The sequence below is a fragment of the Eubalaena glacialis genome, chromosome 15 (assembly GCF_028564815.1).
Source record: "Eubalaena glacialis isolate mEubGla1 chromosome 15, mEubGla1.1.hap2.+ XY, whole genome shotgun sequence".
In the NCBI taxonomy this organism is placed as follows: Eukaryota; Metazoa; Chordata; class Mammalia; order Artiodactyla; family Balaenidae; genus Eubalaena; species Eubalaena glacialis.
The window spans coordinates 58,498,432-58,511,760 of NC_083730.1; the positions used below are offsets into that span (position 1 = coordinate 58,498,432).

At 41.7% G+C, this 13,329-nt stretch overlaps 1 protein-coding gene across 4 annotated transcripts in view; it reads right to left on the minus strand.

The window, feature by feature from the left end:
- DLGAP1 (DLG associated protein 1) overlaps positions 1 to 13,329 on the minus strand; it is an 871,245-nt gene that overhangs the window by 21,272 nt on the left and 836,644 nt on the right. For all 4 annotated transcript variants that reach the window (XM_061168915.1, XM_061168917.1, XM_061168916.1 and 1 more), the window contains one exon: positions 3,339 to 3,760. In XM_061168915.1, the coding sequence (XP_061024898.1) occupies positions 3,339 to 3,760 (422 nt within the window). The remainder of the gene's footprint in view (positions 1 to 3,338; positions 3,761 to 13,329) is intronic.

Sequence of the window (13,329 nt, forward strand, 5' to 3'; positions counted from 1 at the left end):
TAGAAGGTGAGGCCCAAGCTGAGACTTGAAGGAAGAGCCATTTTTGTAGGTTAGATAGGCTTACACGAATAGATGTTTCTAATCTGAATCAGTTTTGTACATTTAAAAAACCATGTAGGAAAGGCATTTACCTCTAATCTTTGTGTCAGCTGTTTGATCTAAAGTTATAAAATTGTATTTAAAAAAATTAGTAAGTTGGACTTTTCACTATAGACCGTTGGCTTTCAAACTGTATTCTAGGAATACTGGGATTTTTTTGGTGGCAGGGAGGGTTCCTAGGGACCTCTGTCCAGAGAGTGGCAGAGGCTGAGGAGATAGGACTCCAGGCCCTCACCAAAGAGCTTCACCGTTCTTCCTATTATATTTATTGGTGTTGTGTGTAATTTTTTTTTTTTAACTTAGAAAAAAGGGGCTCTGATATCGAAATACGTTTCAAACTACAGAGGGAGACTCACTCCCCAGTGCAGCGGGTCTCATTGCATACTTGTCATCTAAGATTAATTTACTCAGTTGAATACTTTAAGCAAAGCACCAAAAATACTCCCACTCTAAGTTATCTTTGTCTGTTCTGCAGCCATGACCTTCACACCCCCCTACCGCCCTCAGGCAGCAACCTCGTAAAACAGAGGCAGATCTGAGAAAATTTATCACTACTCTAAAGACAACGTCCTTAAGAAGACAGCTTATTCATGGTGGGACAGCGGCACCTTTGTGTACAAAGACAGCAAATTATTATTAGAACAAATCTTGTTATAACAAAATACCTTCATATGGAATAGGTTTATAAGTCCTATTTATAAATCAATATTTCAAATAACATCTGAAGTAAAATTCTGAAACAGTGAATGAATGAGCAGTTCCTTCATGTTCAAGATACAAATATGCTTCTCTTTCATCTCAAACACAGGATGAGAACCTGATTTTCTAACAAGATTTTCACCTTTCAAATATATGTGCTTGTATCAAAATACATTGACTTGTTTTCATAGCTCCTTAAGTGTTAAGGAAGATTTTTCTAAATATTTATACAATGGCTATCCTCATGCATCATTATAAAGCTGGGTTGAGAGAAGTAGATCTAGTCTCAGATGGGAAGAAAGCATCAGATTAAAAGAAAACACCAGATGAGCAGCTTCCCCAGGTCTTATTGGAAGCCAAGCAGGGAAGCTAGAACAAGTTCGAATCAATGCATTGAATGAACTAAAATCTGCAAGACAGCTTGCCCTGTTGAGCTGTGCACCCGAGGCCATTGCTCCTTAGACATGGGCATTTTTCCCAGGAAAAGCTACTAGGCTTCGGGTATACCCACGGGGAAAGGAGAATAAGAAGATGCAACTGCTAAGAATTTCTTACTGGAACCTTCCCCCGCCCACTGCTGCCGGGCTGTGCTTCTTCACACCCCTGTCACCTAGGCACAGAGCATATTCTCCCTGTGGATCCACACCTGGGTGAGCCTGCAGTGGCACCAACGGTTGGGTCAAGTGTCAAGGAGGTTTACTTTTCCACTGCTAAGTTGTTTGCACTCATAATGTGCAAGAACAAAAGGAACGTTACAGAAACCCATTGATGGATTTTCTAACCTGCTCAGAAAGGCAACAAAGAAGTTAGTCAGCGAGGGGATAGGGGTCAGAAGCAAGAAAAAGCAGAGAAGAGCTGCGAGCAAGACACAGAGCAGAAATCCCACAACCTGCAAACTGTCATTTACCAGTCTCCATTCTCACAAAAGTACTTCCTTTACGGAAAACTCACTGCTCCCTGACACAATTAGTTTGGTTCACTTAGTAAGTCAACTGAACGTGATTTACAGAAAGCTCTCCATCTAATTATTAAGAAATTATTATTGTTTTTGTTAGGGATGATAATGCACGATGGTTATATACATATACATAAAGTCCTCATCAGAGATACATAGTGAAGTGACGGGATGCGTTGGAGTTTCTTTAAGATCCTCTGGCAAAAATGATGACAAGGCGGGGAAGATGAGACCAGCCAGTAGTTGAGCTGGGTGATGGGAATATGGGGGTTCATTACAGTAAACTCTCTACTTTTGCAAGTGTTTTTAAATGTTCACAATAAAAAGTTAAATGATTTTAAAAATAGGTCTAAAACCACATCATGATAATACTCTTCCAGGTGGTTCCCACACAAAAATGAAGGCAGGCTTTGATGCCTACCACTGAATTTCTCTGATTCAAAAATATCATCGGTTGGAAGATCCACCATTCATTTAATAATCGTTTTTCAGAGGGAAATAAACACGCAACAATGAAATACACACTGATTATAAATTCTATTCCAATTTCAAAATTGTTGTTGATGTGCAACCGGACTGCAGTAATCTGGCAACTTCTTTGTCAACTGTTAATAGGAATCGTTGGGGCTTCCCTGGTGGCGCAGTGGTTGAGAGTCTGCCTGCCAATGCAGGGGACACGGGTTTGAGCCCTGGTCTGGGAAGATCCCACATGCTGCAGAGCCAACTAGGCCCGTGAGCCACAACCGCTGAGCCTGCGCGTCTGGAGCCTGTGCTCCGCAGCAAGAGAGGTCGCGATGGTGAGGGGCCCGCGCACCGCGATGAAGAGAGGCCCCCGCTTGCCGCAACTAGGGGAAGCCCTTGCACAGAAACGAAGACCCAACACAGCCAAAAATAAATAAATAAATAAATTAAAAAAAAAAAAAAAGGAATCGTTGTTGTTAAAAGGCCAAATCTGAAAAGAACGGTGTGCGGGGTCTCCGTTATTTATTTAACTTAACTATCCTTTATTTGATCATTTATTTTAACCCATTAAATTGGGTTAATTGCTTTAGCGGCTGAAGGTTTGCCTTCCTAAAACCTAAGGGGGAAAGTGTGGGCTAACCAGGTCTAAGGATGTCAATAAGCTTGGCGCCTACAGGCCTAGACACGACCAGCCTTGTTTTAATCCTGTATGTTAATGAAAGTAATACGCCTGGAAGATTATAAATGCCCAAGGCACGCGTATCTGGGGATCTTGAAACTAGTTAGAATTTCTGTTCATTCCCTGAGAAGCAGCGCCACTGCGGGAGCATCTTGGGGAAGAGAAACCGTGTTGGAAGCTGAGTCCACCCCAAGTTGGTCCAGAGGTGGAGGTCGCGGAGGCAGAGGTAGAGAAGGTGTTACAGCTGCCTGGCGGGGGGTGGGGGGGGTGTCTTTACTGGGCACCAGGGGCGTGTGGACTCGGCCCGAATCGCCCAGCTCTTCCACACGTTCCCGTTTGGGGTGGGGACCTGCAGGGCCTGCCCAGCGCTACGAAAGCATCCCCTCCCCGGCCCCGGGGACCCGACCCCGGGCGCGTGCGCAGGCGCTGCGCTGCCGCACTTACTGTCCTCGGGCAGGTTGTTCTCGCGCTCCTCTCTCTCCATCTGCTGGCACCAGCCTTCCATGCGGTCCCGCTCCGCCTGGAGAAGCTTCAGAAACCAGTGGCCGTCCCGGTGGCACACTGACCTCTGCACGGCCTCCAGGGGGTCTTCGGTGATTGAGTCAATCCAGGGGTCTGGGGGCGGCAGAATGGAAGGGTCGAAATCCGCATCGAAGTCCTCGTCGGCCGCGCAGGCGTGGTAGTGGTTTCCTGAGCCCTGGATGCTGACCGTGGAGGTGCTGGCGTCCCGGGAGAACTGTCTGGCCACCGGGCCGGGGCACGAATTGTCCTCTATAGACTCCAGAGAGTTCTCCAGGTTATCGTGGAAGTCCAGGTCGGCCTGCACGGCCGTCGTCACGCTGTTGGATCGAGTGAACCTGCGGAAGCTTCGAGGGATAGAGAGAGACGAGTTAGTTCAAGGATGTTTCTCGAAGCAGAACTACATTCTGCGTCTCTTCGTGGGTGTGCAAGAGGGGGTCTCATCCTCTCAGTCTGCAGAGGTAGCCCTTGACGCCAGCGCATCGATTGCCCTGGCTCTAGTGTAAAGAACACAGAGCCCTCATCTCTGTTCAATATGGAATATGAAAGCGTATCTAGAGAAGGTTTAGAAGTGGACCACAGGCACCGCTCTCAAAGCCAGAATGATGTCCGGGGTTCAACTTCCTCCCCAAATCGGCAGTGGCTTGAATCCTGACATTCAGTGAGGGGTAAGTTTGGTGAGGGGTAAGGAAACAGTTCAGTTATCTCTTAGTCTGCGTAATTTCCTTTGAAACGAGGAGGAAAAAAAAAAAAAAAAACAAACCACCTGGGCCAAAACTATCTTGAATCCCACATAACCACATTTCCCAGGGACAGCTCTTACCTGAAAGCAAACTAAAATGTCATTAAGCTCCCCTTAACATTAAAGCTCCTTTTCCTGGGAAGGCTTCACCTGTCTCTTGATCATAGAAATCATCGTGATAATTTGATACAAAGCCTTTGGGGCAAAATCAGCTCAAGGTTCTAGAGTTTTCCAGTATCATCCTTCCCTGCGCCTTTTATTTCCCTCTACATAGTTCTTCTACCGAGGTGATAAAAGACAACTTGTTAACACCATTTTATATGGACATACAACCAAATGGTTCTAGATGTCTCTTGTTGACCCCTACCGCAAAGGTGAGGATGTATGGAAGGAGGGAGGGGTGGGGAAGGACAGGCGAGCAGTGAATTCTTTCTCAGACAAGGGGCAAGGGAAGGTGTGGGCCTGAAGTAATTTAAAGCACACCACCAGAGAGCTTCATTGGCTCCTAGAGCAGACAGGAAATGATGATTTAACAGGATATAAGAGAATATGTCTACTGAAGGCAGCATCAGGTATCTGTTACCCCCACTTTATACTTCTTTTGTTTTTAAGCTAACTTCCTGATCTAATATTTTATTTATTTTTTATTCTGAAGAAATATATGTAACATGAAATTTACTATTTTAACCATTTTTAAGTGTATGGTTCAGTGGCATTAAATACATTCACACTGTTGTACAACCATCACCACCATCCATCTCCAGAACCTTTTCATCTTCCCCAGCTGAAACTCTGTACCCGTTAAACAACTCCCCATTCCGCCTTCCTTCCAGCCTCTGGCAACCACAATTCCACTTTCTGTCTCTCTGAATTTGACTACTCTAGGTCCTTCATGTAAGTTGAGTCATACAGTATGTGTCTTTCTGTCGCTGGCTTATTTCACTTAGCATGATGTCTTCAAGGTTCATCCATATTGTAGCATATGTCGGAATTTCCTTCCTATTTAAGGCTGAATAATATCCCATTATATGTATATAACATTGTGTTTATTTTTTCATCCATCAGTAGACATTTGGGTTGGTTCCACCTTTTGGCTATTGTGAATAATTCTACTATGAACATGGGTGTACAAATAACTCTTTGAGACTCTGCTTTCAATTCTTCTGGCTATATACCCAGAAGTAGAATTGTTGAATTATGTGCTAAGTCTGTTTTTAATTTTTTAAGGAGCTGTTTTCCCTAGCAGTTGTACCATTTTATATTCCCACCAACAATGCATGTTTTCCAATTTCTCCACATCCTTGCCAACAGTGATTTTCTGACTTTTTCTTTTCTTTTTGTTTTTTTAAAATTTTTATTGGAGTATAGTTGCTTTACAATATTGTGTTAGTTTCTACTGTACAGCACAGTGAATCAGCTATACATATACGTATATCCCCTCTTTTTTGGATTTCTTTCCCATTTAGGTCACCACAGAGCACTGAGTAGTTTCCTGTGCTATACAGTAGGTTCTCATTAGTTATCTATTGTATACATAGTATCAATAGTGTATATATGTCAATCCCAATCTCCCAATTCATCCCCCCCCTTCCCCCTTGGTATCCATATGTTTGTTCTCTACGTCTGTGACTTTTTCGATAGTAGCCATCCTAATGGGTGTGAGGTGATATATTTTCTTGACTGGCTCATGATTATGCCATGTTAAGATGGTTTATTTGCTAGTCGATTTTCAGTTAATATTCAATAGTGCCAGCCTTAAAGGAGAATGCACTGAATAATGTCCATACAACAACATTTAATAAACCAGATTATATGTTTTTTTCTTAACTCTCGTGGAACACTCTATCAGAGCCAATTAATACTAATATTCTGGTCCCTCAAAAATAAATAATGAACAGACTGGAAGTCACGAAAAGGAGAGGGTACAATCATCTTAATCAGTCCATGTTTTCCCCCTAGAGAATAAATACCAAGAAAGTAAATGACTGCACAATTGATCTGTGTTCATTATTAGGATGATCACAATAATATATGTTGTGATTCTCACCATTCATTTTATGAAGATAGGCCCGCCAAAAAAGGCCGGCCCATCTCACTGTTTGCTGTTTGCAAGAAGTTACTTCTGTGGAAGGTATCAGGCGTGGCCATTTTATAAGTTCTTTAACTCTGAAATGGGTCATAGGAAAAATCGCTCAGTGTGAAAGTCTGAAAGAATGTCCTTCCTTGTACTAGCAGTGAAAGCAAGAACAATTGTGCTACCCCGATTCTTCCAATAACCACCAGCTTCTTGGCTGCGAGAGGCCATTTCTGCCTTCTTCTTGTTCATCCACCAACACGTTAAATGACATCTGAAGCTGAGCTTTCTCTCCAGCTGCATGTGTGCGAATTGGTTGACTTTCCTCACAACAGTTGACATTCTGCCTGTTCCACTAACACAAAATCCCAGCTATGAAAACACTCGGCTCCCCTCTCCAAGATCATGGGCTGCCAGAGGCATTCCATTTCCAAACTTAAGGAAGGCCCAGTGCCTTATTGTTTCCAGTCAGAGCAAACTAGCCAGAGACCGAGTCTGTTCCACACGCAAATCACAATGACCCACTTTCCTTGTGCCTCTGTTTTTATCTACACAAAACCGTACCACCAGCATTCCTGACAGAGGGCTCCTGGCTATATGAATCTTGTAAAGTATCCACCTTCTTCAGAAAAATTACTTGGCAGGAGATGAGTAGAAGTTTCCAGGTTAGTCATCCAGAAAGAAAGAGAAGTTAAGTAAAATTAAAATGGTTTGGGATTAAAAGCGGTGCCTTTGAACTCAGGCAGCCCTGTCCGGGCTACACTGTTTCTCTCAATTAAGTTTCTTAAACAAGTGCTTTCTTCTACCCTGAGTTTTCAAAGAATGTTCTGCTCTACGAAACGCTTTATGTCTTTCATGTGCAGAGTTCCTTCTGGGAGAAGGGTGCAATCAAGTTGTTGTTTAAAAGTTTTGCTAGGAACACAGAGGGAGTCATTGGGTTCACTTCTGTGTTTCTGAAGAGAATAGATCAGTTGCTGGTGGATGGTATAAACCTGAAAGCTGAACCCCGTGGCCTGCTGTTTGCAAACCCACAATTTCCAGTCTGGAAGCTTCTTTGGTCCTTCATGCCCTAAAGGCAAAATGTTTGATAATTACAACTTCTGAAAAGGACCGGCCAATATTCTGGCCAAAGGAGCAGAAAACCATGAAACCAAAGACTGGACCAACCACTACGGGGTACAATACCTTGTCTGTTCTGAAGGCAAGAGGAAAGGCACTTGTGGGCATTCACCTCTGCTGTTGCTTTGTGCTCTTTCTATGAAACAAGCTTATATTTCTTTTTTTTTTTTTAATTAATTAATTTATTTATTTTTGGCTGCATTGGGTCTTTGTTGCTGTGCGCGGGCTTTCTCTAGTTGTGGCGAGCGGGGGCTACTCTTTGTTAAGGTGCACAGGCTGCTTATTGTGGTGGCTTCTCTTGTTGCAGAGCACAGGCTCTAGGCATGCAGGCTTCAGTAGTTGTGGCGCCTGGGCTCAGTAGTTGTGGCTCGCGGGCTCTGGAGCGCAGGCTTAGTAGTTGTGGCACACGGGCTTAGTTGCTCCGCGGCATGTGGGATCTTCCCAGACCAGGGCTCGAACCCATATCCCCTGCATTGGCAGGCGGATTCTTAACCACTGTGCCACCAGGGAAGCCCGAGTTTGTATTTCTGATGAGAGGATTTTGTGTCCTGCTCCCACCACTTTTCTGTCCAGCAGATTACAAATCAGCGAATAGATGGTAAATCTCGGAGGCCCATTCTCATCCCCCCTTGTCTGATGGGGCTGTATTTAAACAAAATAAGTCATGAATGAAAACTAAGCACAGTCTATATCTTTAGAACGCACATGCTTTGTTCCTGCAAGTTCAACTATCTGAGACTCAAGCCATAAACTTATCTTAGGGAGACTCCCTCAGTCACGCCCGTTACAGAATCCTCTGGCTCCTGGTTCTCTTCTCCATCCCTCTCATCCACATAATGGTTGCATTTCAGGGCTAAATCTAGTTTCAAAGAAAAAAACGCTAGTCCTACGCTGTTCTTTCTTCTTTAGACATTTTCCCCATGCCTGCTGTCAAGGCTGAATATATGTGGAATTCGAAAATGCTTTTCTTCAAAAGTGCGCCATCTTGGTCTCTTGGGAAGTGGCACTTAACCGATGTAAAAATCCAGTATGTCTCATTACATAAAACGAAAGATAGATCAAAAGGTAGGCAAGGGGGATGAGGAGATTGAGATCAAGAATTAAGACTTTTCCTAACAAAGAGGTTCACTCTGTCAGACGAGCTTCCCAGTTAGAACAGAGCACAGAGGAACCTACATGTCATGCAACCCTGCTCACAAGTTCAGTGGGAAAAAACCATCCTGCTGCTTATTTGTATGTGGTTAGCACTGTCCTACTGACAGATTGTAAAACTACCTCAACACAAGCATCCATTGGTTATTTAAAACCCTCCACGTTCATCATACTTTTGCCTGAAGCTCTCTTTAAGCAAAGAAAATTAGAATAGGTTTTCTACATGAAGACTCTCTCTAGGCCAAATAATTGTAATGCATTTGTCAAATAAAAGAAAGGGAGGGAATGGAAAGTGATGAGAGCGGGCTTGGAATCACCTGATAGTGTCTGCGAGGGCCCAGCATTTGGCCATTCTCCCCTTAGTACCAGCGGGGCAGGTGCTGTATCCTTGATGGGTGTCACTATGGGAACATTGGTTGGGAGCCTCAACAAAACATCCTTGAGCTGACTGTGCCCCAGAAGGAATGGCTTTCCCTCAGCAACCAGAACATTAGGTCATTCGATGGCTCCTGACCCCAGGTAACGAACAAAAGCCTGAGAAGTCTCACTCAAAGTTCTCTGTAATTGAGTCTTGTTTTGGGGTCAAATGGGGGCCATAGGCTTGTGAGTAAGATGGTTATTTTTCTTTCTGCCAACTAAATTATCTTGAAAAGCACGTAAAAAGGAAGAAAGAAAGAAAGAGAGAGGGAGGGAGGAGGAGGAGAAAGGGAGGGAGGGAGAGATTGAAGAGGGAAGGAAGGAAGGAAAGAAGGACAGAAGGAAGGAAAGAAGGAAGGAAGGAAGGAGGGAAGGAAGGAAGGAGAGAGAGAGCAAGAAAGAATGGAAGAAAGAAAGAAAGAGGAAAGAGAAAAGAAAAGAAAGAAAGAAAAAAAAGATGTATGAGGCATATCAGGAATTATGCCAAGTTTCAGGCTTTTGAAATTTGAATTGCATGAATGCCACACCTTTAAAAGTCAGGTGTACTGGAAGAACTATTTGGCTAGGTTATGGTATTGTTAACTTGGCAAAGAAAAGAGATTGTTTGTCAAGTATAATATGGAGAGTGAGTGCTAGGCTTTGTCATACTCCAAGGAAGCTGTGAGGAGTGGGATTGATCCAAAGCTTCTGGGTTGGCAAAGGCTGGATGTTTTTGACTGCCGAAGTTCTTGCCAAGTCTGTGGTCCCTGAACTGGCTGTCAGAAGATGCTGCCTCCATTTTGGCTTTTTGTTTTTAACATTCTGCTTAGTTGAAAAGGCACAAATCACTACAAGCCCAAATGTTTACGTATTTAAGTCACTTACAATCAAAAGAGATCTTTTGTAGCAGTTGACATGGTGTTAAAAGAGAAAACAATGCTCCCTTTCCACATGCTTGTTCCACCCAGTTACGAGGCCACAAGCTTTAGTGTGTGAAGAAAAGGAGATGTTAAAAACTCAGAATTGTATGGAAATAGAGGTAATTTTGGTGAAAAAACAAAAGTAGGCTTTTGTTTCTAGAAATGGGGAGCAGCTCTCATAATAGATGCTAGTGCTTTCCTTCCACACCTGTGACTCAATCTCTGCATTCACAAACCTGCTGACATGGCAAGTGTCATTCACAAGCACATTTTTTTCTTTTTGCCACACCTTACGGCTTGCGGGATCTTAGTTCCCCCACGAGGGATTGAACCCAGGGCCCCGGCAGTGAAAGCACTGAGTCCTAACCACTGGACCACCAGGGAATTCCCCACAAGCACATTTTGATGCCAGCATTTACCCCCCTAACCATTAAGCGTGTCCTCGAGGTCTGTGTATTATTTTGTAACATAGGAGAGAAGGAGATGGTTCCACCAACTGGGGATAAGAAAGACCAGAAACTATTATGCAAATCACCAAAATATCCGTCTGCTCTCATCCCCATCCCATAAATGAAACATAGATGAAAAGATCTTGGCTTTCCCTTTGCATATCCACACCTCCAAACACGCACATCCTGCTCTAGACATTCACTGTTTTCCAACTTCATCTGTTTAACAAAGGAATGGGGGGGGGTGGTGAGGGAGTTGAAGAGGGAGGAAAAGACCACAGAGTGACTTACTATCCATTTATTCCGGGATGAGTTTTCTCCTCTAATTCCCTGGTCTCTGAATGTAAATAGCCCTTGCAGTAACAATGACTCTCACTTGGATGAGCTCCAGATAAATAGGCCAGACAGTTAAGAAGTAGTTTACGAAGACATAAATGGAAATATTAAATACACATACACTAGGAAAATAACATTCTGGAGTTTCCTTGCCAGAAAATTGCTGTGAGACCAGTAGCTTCTCTCTGTACAACCACTAAAGACATGTCGATTTATCAACTTGACAATGTTAATAAATAATGCAAAAGTATACCATTGCAAAGCTTCTAGCTCCCCTTAACCCTTTCAATGGTGAAGACCAAAAATTATTGCTTTATAAATTGTTCCAAAACACATATAAATATCTAACCTTATAAAAGATATTTGAGTGGGGATGGGGGCAGGAAGCCAGAACCCATACCACACACTTATCCACATTTATCTCTTGTTTCTGAACTAGAGATTATGAGAGCAATATAGCAACCTGGGAAATAGGGCAACAAGCAGAAAGGCAAGACCCAGGAGACTGGGCCTAGACCTTCAACTAAAAGCCTCCATCTACGTGTAATGCTACTTTAAAATTGAGGGAACACTGCTGGAATGTTGAATCAGAGAACATATGCCTAAAAGAGGCTACTGGTGTTCATTGTATCCAACTTGTAAACTTTAGATATGGAAAGGTGAAGTTACTTTTAATTTGGATCTCTTTGATTGGAATGCTCTTTCTTTCCCCATGATTTCCATACATTCCAGTACATTCCATGACCTTCCAACCAGAGAATAGTGCTAAATGACAGGGCTTACCCTACCTACAAGACAAATAAAACCTACATTGATGATTTCTGCTTCTGGCCAAGATGGAGTAAGAATGACTGAATTTATTTACACTTCTATCTGAAACAACTGTAAAAGAAGATTTACATACCAAAAAACTGGTATTTATATGATCTATCAGTGGATAATTGGAAGCTGACATTAAAATAATACCATTTACAACAGCAAGAAAAATACGAAATATCAGTGAGTAAAGCTGACAGAATATGTGCAAGACCTAAAATAGCTGTAAAAAAAGAGCTTTAAAAAGAAGGAAGTTGGTGGTCTTACACTACCTGATTTCAAGACTTATTATAAAGCTACCATAGTCAAGACAGTGTGGCATTGGCATAAAGATGGACACTTAGATCAATGGAACAACATAGAGAATGCAAAAATATGTCCATTTTTATACATCAATAAATATTTGAGAAAAGGTACAAAGGATATTCATATGCAAAAAATTTTATCCATACCTTGCACCATATATAAAAATTAACTCAAATATAGGTCATAGACCATGAAATCTAAAACTATAAACATTCTGGAAGAAAACATAGAAAAACTTTGTCACCTTGAATTAGCCAAAGATTTCTTAGATATGACACTGAAAGCACAATCCATAAAAGAAAAACGGGACTTTGTTAAAATTATGAATTACTGCTTTTCAACTCTGAGAGAATGAAAAGACAAGCCACAGACAAGGAGAAAATATTTGCAAATCTCCTGTCTGATAAAGAATGTGCATCCAGAAGGTAAAGTACTCTCACAGCTCAATAATAATATATATAAAACCAGCTCTGTTTTTAAAGATTTGAAAAGACATTTCACTAAAAAAGATATATGGATAGAAAATAAGCTCATGAAAAGATGTTCAACATCATTATGCATTAGGGAAATGCAAATTAAAACCACAATGAGAGAATACCACGTATCTATTAACATTTCTAAAATTAAAAAGACCGACCATACCAAATATTGGCAATAATACGGAGCAACTGGAACTCTTACATGGTAGGAATAATATGAAACAAAGGAACTTGCACACAGTAGGAATGTAAAATGTATACCACTTTGGAAAACTGTTTTTTAAAACATTAAATGTTTGGCTGTTTTTTAAAACATTAAATGTTCACATCCTATTACACCCAACCCACTCCTAGGTTTTTACCTAAGAGAAATGAAAGCATATGTTAGATTAGTACACAATGTTCATAGCAGCTTTACTTTAATAACTCCAAACTGGAGATGACCTAAGTGTTCATCAACAGGTCACTGAATAAACAAATTTGGTATATCCATACATTGGAATCCTAATTTGCAGTAAAAGGTTCAGACTATTGATACATGCAAAGCATGGATGAACCTCAAAGTCCTTATGCCAACTGAGAGGAACCAGGCCAAAAAGAATTACGTACTGCAAGATTTTGTTTCAAAATTCTGGAAAATGCAAACAAGTGACAGCAAGTGGGGAAAGTGGTAGGGGAGGAGGAGTGGGTGGGAAGGAGCGAGTGACTATATAGGAGGAGACTTTTGGGAGTGATGGATGTGTTCTCTATTTTGGTGGTGGTGATAGTTTCATTTCACATATATATATAGATTTGACAAATATATGTCAAAATTTATCAAAGTGTACACTTTACATATGTACAGTTTACTGTATGTTCATTAACTTCAATAAAGCTGTTAAAACAAAAAAAGTACATGATAGGATTTGGGGAGGTATCTGTGCTCTCAAGTGCCTCCCTCTCAGTGTAAAGTGATACAGATTTTTTTTTCAGGAGCTATTTGCAAATGGATATCAAGAACATTAAAAAATGTTATAATTCTTAGACCCAGGAATTCCATTTCAGGAAATGGGATCATCTGAAATAGTGAAAATACATACTGTACAAAGATATTTATCACAATATTATATATTATTATTTTGATCAGT